Source organism: Epargyreus clarus, unplaced genomic scaffold (genome assembly GCF_041222505.1).
Source record: "Epargyreus clarus isolate Ecla_fem2 unplaced genomic scaffold, WU_Ecla_fem_2.2 ptg000008l, whole genome shotgun sequence".
Classification (NCBI taxonomy): Eukaryota; Metazoa; Arthropoda; class Insecta; order Lepidoptera; family Hesperiidae; genus Epargyreus; species Epargyreus clarus.
Window position 1 is genome coordinate 122225 of NW_027332216.1, and position 20505 is coordinate 142729.

Here is a 20505-nt window from a genome sequence, read left to right on the forward strand (position 1 = left end):
AGAGAAACATTGTTCTTTTTATTCCTAAAATAATTACAGATACATTCCTTCGTTGCCCCAGAGCGTCCAGACCTCCAAATTTGGTCCTGGGTGCAAACAAGTATTATGTATAATAACGACAATTCATCTTGAAACAGACTTAATTGAGGTCAACATAATGGTCATACTCTTAAATTAGCATTAATGGAAGTCAATAATAGATAGATAGTCGCGTGATTGTGAATAAATAAAGGTTTCCTGTAAATAAACAAGGGTCACCAATATATTTAAGGCTGAGGTAATCTGTGTCATTATGAATGTACATTCTAACGCAAAAAAAACCGTGACGCCACGTCTGAGATCTACGACGCAAATGGTATATGTTTCCTTCATAGTCTACATAAACGTTTTAGGGTTTTGGTTATTAACTATTAAGACTTGCATGTGTAAAAGTAGGTGTAAACGATAAAATAAAATAATATTCTGTGACTTGGAATTCATATTTTTACTTGTAATTAAAATAAGTGGCCATTTCTAAACTTATATTAAATTATTTTATATTATTCATAAGTATGTATGAAATGTGTAAGTTTGTATTCAAAAGTAATAAATTAAACAGTATTTTTCTTCTGTTCTATGTAGAATTTGGTAAATGAAATAAGATTTTAATGGTGTTGTCGTTATTGTTATGTCTTATAACAGTGGTTCTATGGAGCTTTTTTGCTAAATATTAGTAGGTAAGATGATCATTATTTTAATCTATAAATTTATATTGCTTTTACAATGCTTTGGATTTATTGCTTAGTTACAATGTGAGGTAGATAATTATTTATTGTTTGTTACTATAAAATATAGACATTCATATATATACTTTTGGCAAAAGAATATAATAATTTTGCTCGAAGGTCGTTGACGTTTTCCTTGATTGCTTGCTTCACTTTTTTCATACATTTTAAACCTACGTAATAGCATGCCTTATCGAAAAAGTATGCCTAAAGTCGGGAGAGTATTAACGTCGAACATAAAAAGTGAGTTACGTGCTATCGCGAGAGAAGCGCCGCCGGTATAAAACCCTGTCAGCTCACCGCTGGGATCCTTCCGGTGCCGACGGTAACGTGCGGTGCGGTTCCGCAGGGCGGCGCGGTGGCGGGCGCTGCGGCGCGGCGCGCTGCTGGCGGCCGCGCTGCTGCGCGCCGCGCGTCGGTTGCGGCCCGCGCGCCCCGACCGCGCGCCGCGCCCGCCGCGACCCTTCTGACATCCCGCCACCAGCTAAGTGTTGTCCGCGCCGAGCTGCTAGGCCGCTCTGAATACGAATAAAAATACAACTCGAAATTAGTGAGTCGCGTCGCAGCAGCAAATTGCAGGTACCGGCGGGACCCCCCGGGCACCGCCGCCCGCTCGCGCCCGCGGTTACATAGCGCAGTTAGCGTGCCCTTCCTGTTGCTCCGGGATATATGCTTGTAGTTGTTTTCGACCGCATTGGCTCTCTGACTACCCCTGCGCGCGATAACTTCAGCAGCGCCGAGCTAAGCTAAGCTTAGCGGCGGACTACAAGTTTGGCGCGGACTATACATACGTACACGGTCATACAATTGTCCGGTGCTGTCGTTTTTACTACAAAATTCTAGTGAACTATTATTATGCCACCTCGTTTTTATATCGAGTTTATTATAATGTAAGAGTAACTAACGTGTACTCGATTTGGGTAGAGAGAGGGATTTGTGTAGAGCCGCTCCTTCGTGGTCCTGGGCGCCGCGCGCCATATACCTCTGTACCGGTAGTTTCATTTCACCAAGGAAATTTCATTCAATTACAATGTAGCTTAATTTTATTCACTATTTTATATGCACATTGTTGAGCAACATTACCCTTTTAAAATTATTTTTTTCATTAATTTTAAAATACAACTGCAATAACATTGCATTGCATTGCATTAATAAAACATTTAAACCGTTAATCGTATTTTATTTTATCATTAAAATTTGGTTACAGCATACGTAGTACTAGAATACCAGTTAAATATTATCTACTAATACATCACTATTATGGTAATGTATATGTTCCAGTTTATATTGCTAATAAACAAGTTTTGTTACAACATATTAGAAAATTTAATACCTTGTTAAGAAGGGCGGTTCACTTACTACCTATTAACTAAATAGCAAGTAAGGAGTTTTGCGAGTCACATTGCGGACTTAGAGTTTACCATAATAAGTATTATTAAGTGTCTAGTTAAGTGTATAATAACCAAGTATAATTATGTATCTAGATAAAATATTATTAAAGAAATATGGGCCTTTTCTTAAAGGGCACGTTGGAAAAGTTCGCCGATTGTGTAAAACCGGCTGGTTTCCTTGAAAGTATGTCAATAGCGTGATTCAGCCGAGCTTGCACAACACCATCTACCATGCAGCGGATAAACTATCTACTTGTCACTATATGTAAATAAAGTAAGTCATGTAAGTAAAGTTTTTTAAAAACTTTGAGAAACACATTTGACGTCCCGCGTGCGGTAACCATGTGGTTTGGCGCAAAAGGTTTCCGGTTCGGATCCCTGGTTAGGTAGATATCTGAATGATGAATTTACGTTTTTAGATATCTCTCCTGGGTCTGGTGGCTATCCCTATTCTTCCTCGTTTGTGTTCACGGCACCCACGTCACGGTGGGATCCTAGAGGTAGACAAAAAACATTGCTTCATCGACATTGAAGACTGATTAAAAGATCAATGATTATTATCAATAAAGTGGCCTATGTCAACGTTACAATATAATGTTTTACGTAAACACACTCCATATAATATAAGATTAGAAACGGGCCGTTACTGCAAGTCACAAACCCATAGAAGTGTCGTTTGGTCGTCACGTAATGTCTTTATTTATTTTATTTATTTATTTATTTTAGACACAACAACAGCATAACATACAAACATTCATATAAGGAACATTTACGAGATATAGGCCAGTATGCATGCCAATTACGGGAGTGTACAACAATCGCCAAATTTAAGACATGTTATTGTAAAAGAAAAAAGTATTGAACACATATTAACTACATACATATAAAAAACCCAAAACAAAATATATGGCTCACTCGGGACAGAGAAGAGAGATGAGCCTCTTTTTAAAGTCGAGTATAGTGTCGTGAAAAACATGAATATGTATGTCGTTAGTCGATAATGTCCTGTGCAGGGTGGCGTCGGCGGAGCTGGAGGCGCGGCGCAGCTCGCTGGCGGAGAAGCTGGCGCGCAAGGAGCGCCGCCGCGAGCGCCGCCGCCGCCGGCACGCCGGCCCCGACGACGGTACCGAACCACCCGCTTCACAGTGGGTCACACATTGTATCATTGTGAATCAAGGAAATATTTGGCCGTCTGAGAATCTGCCCGGGTATCCTCGAGACCCGAATGTGACGCCCACCGCCCTTATGTTGACCATGCCGCAATATATGTGCGCCCGGGGGGTAAGACGTCCCATCTTAGCTAACCCACATCACTGACTTGTAACCTACATGGCTTTTGGATTTAAACCTTAGATCCTCAACACGAGGGGCCCAAATTTCTGACAGTAAACCATCCCTAAACTACCACGCAGGTCAAACGCTTGCTCTCATTATTCGTGCAACATTACATACTTGTAATTTCCACTATGGTCACCTAATCCTGTAATTATTTGTAATATTTTTTTTTCTTTGTAATAACGAGAAAAAACATATGGGGTTTAAATCAATTTATTAATGTTACTCCAATTAAAAATTTCCATTACGCTATAATTAAAATGTGTAATTGTCAGTCATGATTCATGTTACATGTAATTAACATAATTTTCAACTTCCGCCGTCGACAAAACTCTTATAAAAAATAATAAAAGAACTAAATGTGAAGAACACTAAATTACAACTCTTAAGGAAGTAAACTTCACATTTAACTATATTAAGCCATCATAACTTCAGGGATCTAATATGAACATAAACACTGATTCTTTTACATCCAGAAGACATTTCATTGGTAAACATCTCTTGTCATATCGTATCAGCCGGAAGTACTATAGCGAGACAAGTATCTACAGCAGAAAGGAAGCAAAAACAGAAAATAGAACAACCTCAGTGCACCAATCGGTTTTTTTTATTTGTATAAAACAATACGTGTTATGTTGGAAGTTAACAATAGCAATTGAATTAAATTGGCACAGCGCAAAGAACTTGTCTCACAGGCCATACTTCCGCGGATAAACTATTTAAAGAGCACTTATTCATGTCACCGTCCACTAAAGCCGCGGTCATATTTTTCATTCAACTTCGCTTTAAGATGAATAAAAATATGTGGTCTTAAAACTGCAAATTTGCAACTTTCTCGGTAAATTTTGCGCCGTTCCGCCTACACGCTTGTTAACCGTATATCTACTTAGAAATAAATGTCATGCAAACACTGCAATTGTGATCTTCTAGCTATATCACCTAAATAATGTTAGTGACTCGAGATGTTTATAAAAATATATTTTAAAAACTCAGACAAAGTCATCAATTTAATTTATTTATATAGATACGTTAAAGCATACATACTTGGACGCCGGCATGGGGCTGCAAGGGTGTGCACCTGCGTGTCCGGAAAGAAAGTTCGTAGACGAAGAAATGTATATCAGCAAAATGAAACCTACCACCTCGGGTATCATTCAATATTTCCGCCCGGGCGTCCGGCGAGCTCATTCCGGCACTGATATATTATAAGACCATTTCGATGCGCTACAGCCCAAAACGGGTATACACGTTGAACATGTATATTTTACTTTTTACAAAAAATAAGTGTTGCTGTGTACAAGACTTTAGGTATATTTTGGCGACAGAACGGAATACTTCAACATGTGTTGACAAATGTACGCTCACACCCGGCGCGGACAGCGACCCGTTCATTGTACAGTACATTCATCTGTATGTACCTATATGTCCTTTATTGATTTATTGGCAATTAAAATGCTAAGTATATAGCTTTCCCACATGGCTTTCGTGTATCCTCGAGGACGGGTATATAATTAAAGCTTAGGAACATGATTTAAAAACGTTAAAGTACCAATATTTTATAAAATTAAGTACTTTGTAGGTTTCTTCTCATTAGTTTAATTTATTCATGCAGTAGAAAATCCGATATATTTTCGATTCGACTGTAAATACTTTGTTAGTAATAATTGACATATCCACCAACACCAACAGCTTGGTATTCTGTGTAGTTGGGTACTTCATAGCAATAATGTCTGTCGTCCCTTTGAACTCTACTTAGAAATGATTAAAAAACAGCAATAGATTAATGATCGCGTATACTTTGACGACACGTGTGACGTGGATACCTGACTAATACGAAGTAATTCGGACCCTATTGAAGCAGACATTTGACAAATAATGAATTAAGATTTACGCTCTGCATCTAGATGAATGTGATAGACTTCAGTGACAAATAGAGTTAATATATTCCTGACCCCAAAAAACACATCTCAAAAATGCCTGTAGTTTCTAGAGAAGTGTAACAATAGAGAAAATGTTAGGCACCGCCTCTATTTATTGCGGGGGTTCGAACGCTCCGCAACCGGGCGCGCGGGCCCGGGGCGCCCGCGAGGATCGCGCACGGGGCGAAGGCCCAGGACACGGCACCGGTGTCACGCCAGCGAGAAGCATAGTTTACGATCGTCCGGCGTGCGATTATAAATATAAAGCGATGAGGCATCTTGCGGTTGGAGCGCTGCCAGGCGCGCGCGAGCCCCGCGGGCCGCACTCCGCTCCAGCCACCGCGCGGCGCGGCACCGCACGCCCGACTATTTATAACGCGAGGAACCCACGCGGCGCTGGAAGCCGCTCCGGAATTCGCTCCATTGTGATTTATAAACCGTGATTGCACGCGAACGCTCGAAGCCCCCAGTGTTTATCTGAAGTCCGGTATCGTAAAGTTATCCGTGTGTCGTCAGTTTGAACTGAAACTCTTTTAACTTCTGAAAGGTATTCGTTCCCTCTTTATGTTTTTCGACCCCCGTATGAGTATTTTATTTTTCATTTGATCCAGTAGTAAAGTTTCGATCGAACAAAATAATATTTCCTTAATAAATCTGATTGTGTTTAGAAACATGGAATGAATATGTGTTATACGCAACAGTTGAATGTTCCACGCCGGCGGTGCCACGTTCCGCCTGTAAAACGTTATGCAGCGTTGATTAAAAAACAAGTAGCGATACTGAGCTTAAAATATCCCGCGATAGATTCGTCGCGACCCCATCTAGAGACGACGTGGTCGTCCCGATGCAAGAGTGCACTTGTTATAACTATGCTGAGTGTTATGGAATTAAAAGTCTATTAATGAAAAATCCTGCTTACATTATTAATATAGTGGAAGGTTGATTTTAATATACCGTATAATTAACACCAGCCAATCGTAAATAATAACAAAGCACATAAGTACAATAACAGCAGTAGAAGGAGCAAGCTTTGTCAATATACCTACTACAGATTTTTCTTTCTAATATTAATTTATTAGTTATACCTGTTGCAATACATGGACTACACTATATAATGCATCATTTTGCACATTTGGGAATAATAATATTGATTTTTTCCAAAAATGGCCACCAAGATGAAAAGTTATGCAGGAAAGGCCGCCTTTTTAGAGCGTGATTTTATATGGATATGAGAATTAGAAACATCTTATCCAGAATTGATGATATAAATGTCATAGGGTCTGAAAGAAAGAACATAACTATTTGATTACTTTTTCTGTGGGTGTTATATCCGGTGAATAAATAGATTGTATTTATTTATCTATTTAATAGAATTTTCATGAGAACTTTTATAAATATTTACTTACGAAACAAAAACAATATAACAATTTTCAGATTTATTCTAATTTCTTGTTTTTGATTCGAAAACTTAAAATTCAATGGTGCTTTGTTGTATAACAAATTTTTGTCTAAACACTTTTACAATTATTTTTAGATGTTACTTTATGCATGCAATATAAAGCCTTAATACATCATTACGATGGCTATGTAAAGTAAATGTCAAATAGGGATACTAACACATATATTTGATTCGGATGCTATACAGTAAAATTGACGCGAATATAAAAGGTAACATTCATATAGCAAGGGTTTTGCATAGTTTTATTACATTTTCCTTTGATACTTAAATATATAGAATCATATAAAACAAACAGTTAAATTGAACGAATCATTCGCGAATAGCAGGATACATTTGATTGTGGGCCGGAGGTCGGCGGCGGCGTGCTCGTAACACGTGTTACGGCTTCGCAGATGCTGCGTCGCTCGTTTAAATTTTATTGTTTATTTGTTCCATTAACATATCGTTCGTGGATCGAATGCGCCAAAATACTCAATGAACGTAACTTAATCGTAATAGGGTAGAGATAGTCGGGGAGCTTCAAGGGGGCTGTCGCCAGGAAAGGTACCGTGCTCGGAGTGAACGTTCGATTCACACAAACGGGAGACGGAAACCACAAACTAGCATTACTGGGGATCTTCTGCTCGCGATAGGATCCTTCGTAAGCTAGAAGTTCGGTGGGTGAGGTGGCGTGTGGTGTGCGCAGAGATGGCGGAGGCGGTGGAGGCGGAGCTGCCGGCGGCGGCGGCGGCGGCGCCGGGCCCGAGCGCGCGCGACGCGGCGCTGGACGCGGACGAGCGCGCCGCCGAGGAGCAGCGCCGCCGCGCGCGCGACCCGCCCATCATCTTCCGAGACATCGACGTGAGTACCCTCATTGTAATATGTAGTAGGTAGCTATCATATTATGCTCGTATTCTTGCGAAATCAATATTTGTGCCCCACATGGAGACCCAGCTTCCTCCCCGTACTCGAAGGAGGCCTGCGATGATGATGATGATATTTATTACCTTATTATGTACCTTAACAACGATTGCACATACAAATTCTAGTCGTGTATCAATTTTTCTTTACATATATTTGTGATATACGAAAGTCGCACGACTACGAGCGCTTCGTGTAAATAAAAGTATACTTGTATAGCTTGAAAACCATTTTTTTATAAATAGTGCAATGTGTTCATCGTCAAACATCAATAACAAATATTGATATCTACATAGACTACATAGATGGTAATATTCCTAGATTTCTTACATAAGAAATCTAGGAATATTACCAATATTTACATTACATGGAACATTCTAGTCAAATGTCTATAAGCTAGAAGTGTAGCACATAAACCGTTTTACATGTACTCGTAATACCTATTCGCAGTTGTGTTGTTGTATGAGTAAGCGCACTTTGCGTCGCTATGTCACTCGCTGTAGGCGGTAACCGCCGCCAGCCGGATTATTTATTCAATACGAGATATAAACAACGCTAAACACATTATTTTATTACGCTTAATTTTACACACCATTATATAAGTGACATAGGAAACAAATAGAAACATGGATTTTGTAGAGAATCCTATTCACTTGTCATTAATTAAAATACTTTAGTAGAATTGATTAGATTCCTTCAAGCGCTGTGGGCGAGCAAGCGTAGTCGCGCCAAGCCATTAACGATGATTTAGTATGACGTTAGTATAATGATGATTCTGGACTTTTGCCTTTGGAAGTGAGTAGTCTTCTGGCCTTGGAGAGCTGTTAGACACGTGCTTCTTGTTACTTTTATGGAATCTTTTTTTGAATCTGAGTAATGTGTCTGTTTATACTATATTAATAATATTACTCTGACAATCTAATTTTGAGTATGAGGAATAAGTGATTCATTTTGCCTTGAATTTTGAAGCATCTGTTACTATACATTACATGATAATGGCCTGGAAGAGTAGGTATTCATTGTATCTATCTAATCATAACTAAATTATATTTACAAAACGAATATAGAAAAGGAAATGACCACATAATCATTTAAACGTAGGTATTTTTATAGTTAGAAGATGTAACTGTATTTTACCTTAACGCATTTCATTTTTATGGTTCGTAGCAATATACTTGTCCACACATCTTTTTGCCATTTCACAAAGTATAAATTTCACAAGGATGTCGATGTGTGTTTCCAGGGCGTCCAGGAGTTTGAGAAGCTGTCAAAGGCTCTGGAGGGCGAGACGCTATCGGGCGAGGAGCAGCAGAGCCTGGACGAGCTGCAGCAGTACCTGGTGCAGGGCGAGGGCAGCTGGGTGCTCGGCGACGACTTCCTCTCCTTCATCGGTAAGCGACACAACATCATAATGCCCGAGCCTGTAAACCGCTCTAACGATACACCAAGAAAACCATAGCGATTTGAATCCGTTCCTGCTTGCCCACCAAAGTAGCGAAATTCTCAACGTAACAATTTGAAATATCGTTTCCACTGGTTCAGTAATATAATTACATTTTTTATATAATACAGGAATAGCAGACGAGCATGCAGTCCACCTGATGGTAAGTGGCTACTGCCGTCCATGGACATCTATAATCAACCCCAGATAGGATAAGGTATTCCTACCTGAGGTCGGCCACAGATGCGCCGCTACCCCTGAGGACTAAGCTAGAACGCCTCGGAAATGTCTGTCTCCCTTACCACACCCTTCAAAACGGAACACAGCAGCGCCTAACACTGCTGTTATTAGGTAGAAATAGGTGTGGCGGTGGTGCCGCCGGAGCCGAACCACAAAGGGTTCTACCGCCTTCAGAGATACCTACCAGGAAACCCATAGCGATTTGAATCCGCACCTGCTTGCCCACCAAAGTAGCGAAATTCTCACCGTAACAAATCGAAATATCATTTCGGTTGGTTCATTAAAATAGCGTGCATTTAAACAATTATATTTAATTATAAATGTCCCGTTAGCAACGTTCCACACGTGCACATTTCTTATATCTTTTGAGTTTGATTTGGAATTAAGAGTTATTATTTAATAAATCATTACACACTTTAAAAACACATCATATGAACAGAAACTCAAGTTAAATATAAATAAAATTTATCATCAACTTTGAAACTTTGTAAATATTTGCCATTTCGTAAGATTGGCAACTGTGAAACGGATGTTTATCTATTCGCGTTTAAGCCGCGAAGAAATGTTAAGATTTTAATGTTTTACAAATATAGTATACCTAAAAGAATGGACCTATGACCTGGACGTGGCTGGTCATCATATACAGGATGTCCCGTCAGTGGGTTGGGGCCTTTGATGTATTTAAATATGGTCAATTTTATGGACAGATCACCCTTATCTTTTTTTCTTTTTGTAATGAATGATAAATAGAAATCATATGTATATTTTTACGGTACTCAATTGCGATCATGTGTTTAAAATTCGTATCTACCAAATTAGAAGTTTTTGAACCGTTTAAACCTGTATAGATACTTATTTGATATGCTATTAATGTGTGTACATAAATGTATGTGTGTTAAAGAAAATATAGACAAAAAGAAAATTTTCAAGAGAAACGTGTGTATCTCTATCAATTCACACGTACAACGTTATACATATTTGGTGTGTTCATTAAAAAAGATGAACGTATCAATGTTTAGTGCAAGAAATGAAACTACATATTACAAAACAAAAAAATATTATAAAATGGTTTGTCACGACAGGTTGTATCGTATTGAATCACAACAACCTATATTTATAGTCAATTTCAAATATTCGATTATATTTCTATGTTTGCAAAAACGCCTCAAAACAAGGATCACAAAGAAATATCAATTTTTATAGTTTCTTAATTAATTTTTTAATCAAGATTTTTAACCGAACCTTTTACTCGCGGCTGCGCTCGCGGTCAGAGTTTTTTTATTTATTCCTAAGGAACGATAATTTTTTCGGGATTAAGGTACCATATGTATTTTTCTTCAATGGCGTGAAAGTATAGCAAACATACAAATTCTTATTTATAATATTAGTTGGGTTGACAGAAAATTTTAAAATCATTGCTATGAGATAAAATACATATAGCAGTTTCGATATAAACCATAAAACTGTTCTATTACGACAATAGATGAAATACAATTGGAACACCGTCTAATTGGAATTGCAATTTTGCAGTCGGAATGCAATTCTCATTTAAAGTCGTCATTACAAAATAATAGGTTCGTTTGGATATATGGCATCGTAATGCCATTAAAGGTTTGAACTAACTTTGTTTAAACGATTGAATGTTGAATGAACACGTAATTAAAAAGTCGAATAGTTGTAGACAAACAACTTATGAAGTAATTGGTAAATGAGTGCAATTTATAAAATTTATAAATAATATTACATTCGATTTTATTTCAAGTGTTTTTTGAAAATTGTTGAATGTACTCGTCGTATTTCATTTCATTATTTATCGATTTATTTGGCACAAGCTTAGTGACGCAGGGATGACCTTTTCGATCCGAAACTACAAAAATTACGATGAACATAGAGGCTGCACGCTGAAATCCGTAATACAAGATTATTATTGATAATTGACAATATAACCATAGAGTAAAGAAAGAGTAGTAGGTTAGCTAAGGCCGCTCGACGAGATAATTAACTGCTCTTGCAGTGATGCATAGGGTTGTCACTTTTTAGTTAAATATTATTTGCGTGTTATGACAGCAGTAGGTCTTAAATAATGTAGTATAATAAAATGTTGTACCAATTCTTAAAAGGGTTGTAAATAAAATACGTTTTAGCATATATGAGACATTTTGAAATTCCTTATAAAACACCTGCTCCATTCTTTCAATGTTGGTGACAGTATCATTGGGTGGTATCATAAGTGAATTTCTATCTCTAGCAAAATGAAAATCAAATATTAAACATCAATAACTCAATCCAAAAATATTAGTAAGTGATGAAATTAATACATGTGTTAATACCAACTACATTTCAACAACACGCGCGCGCATTGTTGCCGCTTTTACCAAACGTAAGTGACCGCGTTGAATACTTCACAATTTAGGCTTAAATAGCTTTTGTTTTCAATTACTGAGTAAGCATTATATTAGTAGTATTGCAATATACCTATTTAAACACCTTGTATGACGAGTACATTAATTTACTGTCGTGTGATACATTGTATACATTTTGTTAGTAAATACATAACTACCTACAACATAGTAAACACACCCATAATCGGAACAATTGCATATCTGTGAATTCACATGTTAAATTCAGAATACAGAATGCGCGCGATCATGCCTGTAGCGCAGCCCGTACCACAGTATAAGGATATACAGTATTTTAACTCGGCCCTGACCTTGAATTAGATACCTACGGTTGCGCTGGGCAAGGTTACGCGTTAGGGCTGCCTGCCTACAGTTTTTTAATTACATACTTGACTTTCTTTTTAATTTTTTGATTGTAAATGTTGTATTTTTTATTTAAACAAATGAATGTTATAGTAAATTATATAGAAAGTGTTGAATGAAAATGCATGTTATGTTTTTTAATATGTATATATTATGTAATAAAAACTATTCTTATAATTGGGTACTTGACAGTTACAACAATAAAATATGAAATATGTTCGACATGATAGCTTATAAATTAACATAAATTATGCAATATTTAGTTTTATTTTTAATACAATATTTAATAATAATTTTAATCTATACTCCGATTCATAATTAGGTGTCCAAAATGTAAACAAGAAAATACGTTTCAAATGGTAGTTTCTTATTTTTGACGATATTAAAATAATACAACGATAATAAAATATTGATCTAAATAAATTAAGATCAATTCTCATTTTCTAATATTTATATTACCTCATTTTCGTTCCATATGGTAGTAATATTAAAAAACTAGGTTTATGGTAGAAAATTAAAATATGATAATGGTAACACAATCGGGATACAAAACATTTTTAAGTTTCGTAACCGATATTATGCATTTTCATGATCGCGATCGAACTCGAATGTTTTCTCATTTTTATAGTGCGGTTGTTAAATTGCATGTAGTTGTTAAAGATTTTGATTTTTTGTTGAGTTTTTTAAAAAAAAATTGTTGTAAATTTGTTAAGGTTTACAAAACCTGTTATCGTATTTTGACAATGACATTTCTTTATTTACATTTTGGACACCTAATTATGAATCAGACTATAGGTATTTTTTATTTTTAAAAAGAAATTTTCAAGTTTTATTGGTAGATTGCAAATTCCAAAACGGCTACGGTGCTGCTTCAAATGTCGTGACGTCACCTCACTAACTGTTCTAACTGTTTGAAACATATTCAGATTATTTAATTATAGCATTATTTTAATTAATTATTTTGCATTATTTTCATGACGTTTCATTTATATAATAAAAAGTGCCCATTTATATAGTCACTGGCTGTATTTGGTTTTTAATAATTTGTTGCGCCTTTTGATAGAATAGTAAATTCTAAATCTGACAAAAAGTCGGTCAACTGGTCAATTGGAAAGCGTTTCAGAATATCATTATATCATTACTAGACATCGGATTATATGCACTATCAAAATGTCGAAACATGCATGCAAATATGCACTAAAAAGGGCAAAACATGGCCAATATATGCACTATTAAATTATCATTGTAACGCACTACAGAATAGGGCCCCTACAGAATAGTCCCTCGGCGGCATATCGCGCGAACAAACGGGTGCCGAAAGGCCGCTAAGCCACGCCCTCAGCCTTTGTTGCGCCGCGCGACGACGAATAAATACGACGCGTGCGTTGTGCAAGCAAGCCCTTCGTTTATCTACAGTTTCGAGTTTTATTTAGCGCGGGAATAATAAAAGTTGTAAATTGTTCGAAGAAATAGTTTTATTCTATTAATTCAGAAGAGGGATAACCTCAAATAACAAACTCTAACACATGTCTACTGAACCAAAATTACAACAATCTTACGTATATTTTTAAATATCAAATTATATTAATTAAAAACTAATCTAATTTAGTAGTAGTAGTAGTTAGTAGTAGTCCCTACTAGATTAAGTATCTAGTATAAACATAAAAATCATAGTAATTGTTTTACTTTTCGGAGTTTTCAGGCAGTTTAAAAAATGTTATATCTGGATGTGTTATTGATGAATTGAAGCAACCAAAAACAGCACAATATAGTCTATAACTTTTCTTCGCCATATTATTCTTGAAACAAAAAAATATACGTCTTAAAAAACCGTCACATCACCCGCTCGTCACCGTGGCACATTCACGACTGTTCGTATGCCAAGTGAATACCAACCTCGAGGCGAGTAGGCGTGGCTTGCGTTTCGTGCGTTTGTATGAAGATAAAATACTGTATATATCCTTATACTGTGCCCGTACCGAGGCCACCCCGGTCTGTTTGATCGTGTGCGTAAAAAATGCGTGCGTACACGGCGCCCGCCACTCACGCACACATTCAAACCGGCGGAGGCCGTTTCGTATGGAGCTGGGCTACTACAGTTTCTCGACTACGATATATCGCTCGCAGGGCGGCTGCTGGCGGGCGGCGGCGCGCGCGCGGTGGCGGCGCTGCGCTGCGTGGCGGCGGCGGCGCGGCGCGACGACGTGGCGCTGCTGCTGCACCAGGACCGCCGCCACCACGCGCTGCTCTCCTACGCGCACGCGCTCGACACCCGCCCGCTCGACGAGCAGCTCGCCACCGGCCTCTTCGTGAGCCATCCCCCTATACTTTCGCTCATAATTGAGTCTCCTGAATGTTAACAAACAGATGTCATTGTCACAGTACGATTACAGGTATTGTAAACCTTAACACCTACACGCGATTTAACAGGCGCGCTATGAAAACGAAAAAATATTCGTATTCGATCGCGACCACGAAAATGAATAACTCAGGTTTAAAACTTAAAAGTGGCGGCACAATAATTTTTTTGCATCCCCATTGTATTACCATTATCCCATTTTAATTTTCTACCATTAACCTTGTTTTTATTATTATTACTGTATGGAACGAAATTGAGGTAATATAAATATTAGAAAATGTGAATTGATCTTCATTAATTTAAATTGTCATTTTATTATCGTTGAATTGCTTTAATATTGTCATAAATAAAAAACTACCATTTGAAAAGTATTTTCTTGACAGGTCAACAGCTTTGTTTACATTTCGGACACCTAATTATATAATTATAGTCAATTATAAGCCATCTAAGCTCATTTTGTACTTAATTTCATGTTTAAGGAGTAAACTCAAAGTCAAATTTATTCCCGGGACAGATGTGCAACCTGTTCGAGAACACGTCGTCGTCCGAGTGGCTGCTGTACATCAGCGAGTGGGAGGCGGACGGCAAGCAACTCTCCAACATCCGCGTCACCACCAAGGTATCCGCCCATCGTGAAAGGAACGCTGTCAACTTGCCGTTCCTTTAAAATCTATCAATCGGATACGATTAAAATATCATTGTCAAAATTGGCAACTGACAAATGTTTGACGTAACGTCGAATTTGAGGGAAATTTATTGATGTTGTATTCGTTACGAGTATAATTTTAGTGAGTTAATATAGACGAACAAGGTATAAAATAAATACAATGGAATAATATGACAACATTGCGTTCGTCCCACGCAGGTGTGCGTGCACTGCCTGCTGAGCGACGACGCGGAGCTGCGCGACGTGGGCACGGCGCTGCTGTACAACGTGGCCACCAAGGAGGTAAAGACCGTGGTCAGTATCGCTCTCTCTCCCTCTCGCCCGCTCTCTCTCTCGCACTCGCACCGCCGCGTTGCCATGAAACGTTCTAAGCGATAGTTTTTCTTCCCTCGTTTTCCGCTCTCGACTCTGCACGAAACGCATCGGAACAGTAACATTTCATTTGACGACCTATTCTGCATTCTATCCGAACGATGGAATTACATCTGAATACAGATTTTTGTATATTTGCCTTCGTGAATGGCGCCGACAAACATTAATTTTTAATTTGATTTTAGAATCATCGGAACATAAAGTAATATTTCATGATGATACATGAAAATTGACAACGGCGTGTTGCTTGTGCGAGATCATGTATGTTAAAGTTAGATTTAAACACAATATGAAATAGACATAAGAAATACAATTAAGAACGTAGAATGTAGAACAAGCGACATAATAAATCTTTATTTTCTTATGATGAATGAAATATGTCATTAAAGTAAAAATGTCGGCAGGACGTTATCTACTGAGCACACAGAGCTGACAGTTTCCTGATGTCATTCTAATAAGGTTTGCTAAAATATATGACAAATTTGCATAAGATACCAAAAGTATTGCCGCGACATACGATCTTTACCTCTGTAAATAATGTGTAAAACCCGAATAAAGAAAACATAAATATTATTTGTTGACCGACGAATTACCTACATTACCTTATCGTGATTTCTTTAACGAATATAGTAGGCAACGAGATTTTCCGGGCTGTAGCAATGCGTACATATCGCACGGTAATTTACATTCGGAGCTGGTTGCAATTTATACACGAGAAATATATTTTCTTAACCAGCAACCATCGTCGAACGTCGTAGTACTATGCGTGTTCAAAGGTTTCGGGAACCACTGTCAAACCAATATAACTTTTCTAGAAAATATTTCATGTCATTGTCGTTTCAACTTTGTTTTCGGTTGCTATAACTGCAATATTCACGAAACACAATATTGTGCGGATCGAAGTGGCCGGTTTTCTTCTAAGAGCAAGCCAATTAATACATTACACAATAATGAACACGAGTAGTTAATGATAATTATGTGTTAATTATAACGATTAACGAATTGAATGCTGTCAAATATTTTGTATATTCGTTCAATTTATGTGTTATGTAAATATGTAATACTTTTTTTTAACAACTTTAAATTAAAAATATCTCGTCACGAACCGTCCTCCGAGACAGGGGGTGACAGTTGAACGATAAGATAGTTGTTTCTGTTTGTGTTGCTTTTGTCGGCATCTTCATTAATAACGTTTAACACGACATTATGTAAGTTCTTCTATTATAATTTTATGTATATTTTAATCATCACTATACATGCATGTACGTCGTTCTCCTTTACTGCACTTCTCGCATGTAGGTTATTGCTAGCTGTTAATAATCATCTATATTATTTATCTATTTATCTATCTATCTAGGCTTCCATTCGGGTACAAATGATGTCCAATGAATTCAATCAGCTTATAATCCACGATTGGCTTTTCACCTTAAGTCGTTTTGCTAAACAACTATTTACATGTAATTGCAATTTAAAATAAGTGTCCAGCCATCCACCCATAATATAATACTCGGGGATGAGCGATCACATATAAAACTGCGTTCGTCATAAACGAACCGCCCAGCCCGCATACGCGGCCGGACAAGGACTCCCACTTAAAGTATCGCCGCGCGCACACGTCGGCACGCGCCGCGCGTGTGCGTGTGCGTGTGCGCGTGTGTGCGTGTGTCAGCCTCGCGCGTTGTTGCAGCGGCTGGGCCGCGCCGCGCCGCTGCGGAGCCGCCTGCCGCCGCGCGCCAAGACCAAGGTACCGCGCGACGCTACCGCTTCTGACCGCGGAACGAAACGTTCCCGCCTAAATGGGAACTCACGTTTATGTTACCCTCGACCGCCCAGTTTTTTTGGCGTCGAATGCTCGAACGGTCTGCCGGTTGAGTTTTGAACGAAAGTAGGACGAGAGTTCTACCTGAAGTTAGCCCCGGATGCGTTGAAGAATTTATTCCAGTTGGGATAACATGTGACCGACCGTTGATTTGCGCGCTATGAGTGAACCAAAAAGATTCACCTTATTCCTTTGACTCGGTGATTTCGATTGTAACCGGAGGGTATTAACGTGAACTAAACGAAGACCATCGGACGGGATATTGCCAGTGGTCGTTGTTAACGGCAATCCTGTCGAAGTCGGTAGCTATGTAATATCAACTTCACCTATCAGTGCGTTATGGAAAGAGCTATTCTAGTTACTTCATGACGTCACTTCGTAACGATTAGACCCGTTATCGAATAAAAGTTATTACCTTAGCTCTCTAACGAGGCAAAACCCTCGATGTATCAAAATCCGATGTGAAAGATCCTCGAGTGGTGACTACTAAAATTCCTTCAACCTTGTGGACTGACGATGTATTGAAAACGATCTAACTCCTGAGACTAGAAATTATAGGGTCTATCTGAATGGGGCCAATAAGAAGAGCGGTACACCTTCAAACGCTGATTATGTGTGGACTATTATAGGCATACAAACGTAAAGCAAGACACAGAAACACAACATCTCCACAATGGGACGGTCAATCAATCACCCACCTTCACAAACATGTTAGGCATACTATACATTTTTCTAACGAATTTAAATATATAAGTATCTATGTATACTTATGTAGTATATCATAATTATGTTTGCTTATATTTTATCATACATTGTACAAGGTCGACAATAAATCGCTATTTATTTTGTCAATCTAATTAGAACAAACTAAGACCATAATTTGTCCGAGACAAACAATTTGACAGTTTTATTAAACCACGCAACATATTTGCATGGTTTACCTTGTATACTTCTTAAATTAATATTATTTATGTTAGCGTTATTTTTACGAATATAAATTTGATTTAGAACATACATATTGTTTTATATGCTAGTGGAACTTCACGTGCCCCCCGCGAAGGGCACGTGAAGTTCCGTGCCGAAGCCGTGAATCTATTATCGTAACATTATCTGCGATGTATTGTTCGAGGGCTCTACGACGTCCGATGACGCCAGTCTCGTATCTCACGGTCTTTCATAATTTATTTCATGCCTTAAATATTTACTCTATAAATTGGAAACGTACTATAAGCAACTATTATAAATGATCATATACTAAATACTGTTAGATGAATGGTCCGTGAACTTGTAAAGTTTAATTCACAATAGAAGGCCATATACAATCAACAGTGGCAATTAAAATTGCTATCTTTTTAACCAGCAAGCAATGCAGCAGCAATCGATGTCTTAAAATGCAATTCATATCTCGTATTAATTCCGGCAGAGCCAGATCTGTTCCTGCAGGGCCCGCCCGCAGCGGAGGTCGCACGATATCATAAAGCTATAATAATAATCGTAACACGTTAGACATCGGGGCCGATCTCTCTCGTCCACGACGGGGTTACCTTCCGAGGCGACAAAGAAAATGACAGAAATTTAATGAACATTTTTGGCACAAATAAAAGCGTCGGTACCTCGCGCGGATAGAGGCTCAGGCAACAGAGCGGTGTGGTCGCAGGTGTTCGACGAGGTGTGCGTGGAGCTGTGCATGGCGGCGCTGCAGCTGCTGGGCGGCGCGCCGGCCGAGCCGCACGCGTGGCGCGCGCTGGCCGCGCTGGCGCGCCTGGCGCAGCACTCGCCCGACGTGCCGCAGCTCATCGCCATGGTGGGCCCCGAGCCCGCCGCCTACAGGTACGCGCCTGCCCTCGGGCCGCGAGGAGTTCTACCACCTTCTACACCTTGTCTGCCGACCTATGCCCGTTTTATTTTTGTGATGTACGATTATTTACTAGTATGTAGGATTAGATTCTAACCTAAACGCGGATGCGTCGCTGGATTCGTCGCGGCATCTCCTTGCCCTGCCATTATTAGGTTTAAATTAAGAATCTTTATCTCTCGTAATACTTTTACATGACACTTTGCGTAAGAATGAGAAATTTAAAAATAATTATAATTCTTATTTGTGTCCGGTATGCATATGTGTGTGTATGCGTGTGTCTATATGTGTGTACGTATATTGAGAAGACGATTACTATTTTTATTTAAACGAATTTTTGTTGTGTTGCGACAGGGGGACGAGCCCGCGCGTGGACGAGCAGATAGACCTGATCCTGCAGCGGGTGAAGTGAGGCCGCCGCTCGTACTCTATTATGTAGCCGTTGTTCACGATGTTTTGTTTGCCCGTTAACTATTTTATTTCTTAATTTATTCCTTCCTAGGGGTCGGTGCTAATTATTTTATTTTATTAATTTTAAATCGCTACATTTTAATCCATTCAGTCACTTAGGATAAAAGTATCACCACATTTAATGTTAAAATATAAATCATTTTATATTAAAAACAATTGTTATTAGGCAAATTCCTCTAGAGCAAACAATTAATTGCTATAAAATAGCCCATTTTCGACATATTTATGATATTTTGTCGATCTCTGATACTTTAATTGCTGGTACTGCTACTTACCAAAATAAAGCACTCGATTTCATTACAAAATTCATTTATTCGACCATTTTAAATGATCTTTAAGTTATTAAGCTTACTTCGTAAGTTATGGAACATTAATTTAATAACACATTAAAATTTCTGTTTCGGTGCTATATCATCAAACACTGAACTTTTATTAAACAATACAAATCACTTTATGAGTACACCTAAAAACAATCCACTAACATTTGGTCTCCTACGCCCGCACCGTCTCTGTGCGATCTTCTCCGGCAACTTTAGTGCAAGTACCTGACATCATAATTTTGTATAATTTTCACATAATTATAATACTAGTAGCCGTATGTATGAATATAATATACTATGTAATATTTATATTATTATGTAAATATTATGTACAATTGTACACTGCTGTGCGCTGTATTGTATAGCAATAAATATACGATATTACTACTCGTTTCTTGTTTTACTTACGACTATTTTAGCCTAGTACCTAT

At 38.3% G+C, this 20505-nt stretch overlaps 1 protein-coding gene across 5 annotated transcripts in view; it reads left to right on the forward strand.

The window, feature by feature from the left end:
* Positions 1 to 20464, forward strand: part of LOC140744053 (uncharacterized) — a 32031-nt gene extending 11567 nt beyond the window's left edge. For 2 of the 5 annotated variants that reach the window (XM_073075502.1, XM_073075503.1), the window contains exons 7-14: positions 3169 to 3278; positions 7554 to 7708; positions 9012 to 9159; positions 14339 to 14520; positions 15085 to 15189; positions 15436 to 15519; positions 19033 to 19258; positions 19638 to 20464. In XM_073075502.1, coding sequence (XP_072931603.1) covers positions 3169 to 3278; positions 7554 to 7708; positions 9012 to 9159; positions 14339 to 14520; positions 15085 to 15189; positions 15436 to 15519; positions 19033 to 19258; positions 19638 to 19669 — 1042 coding nt within the window. In that variant the 3' untranslated portion in view covers positions 19670 to 20464. The other 3 variants (XM_073075505.1, XM_073075504.1, XM_073075507.1) reach the window with 3 other exon arrangements.
* The last annotated feature ends 41 nt before the right edge of the window (positions 20465 to 20505 follow it).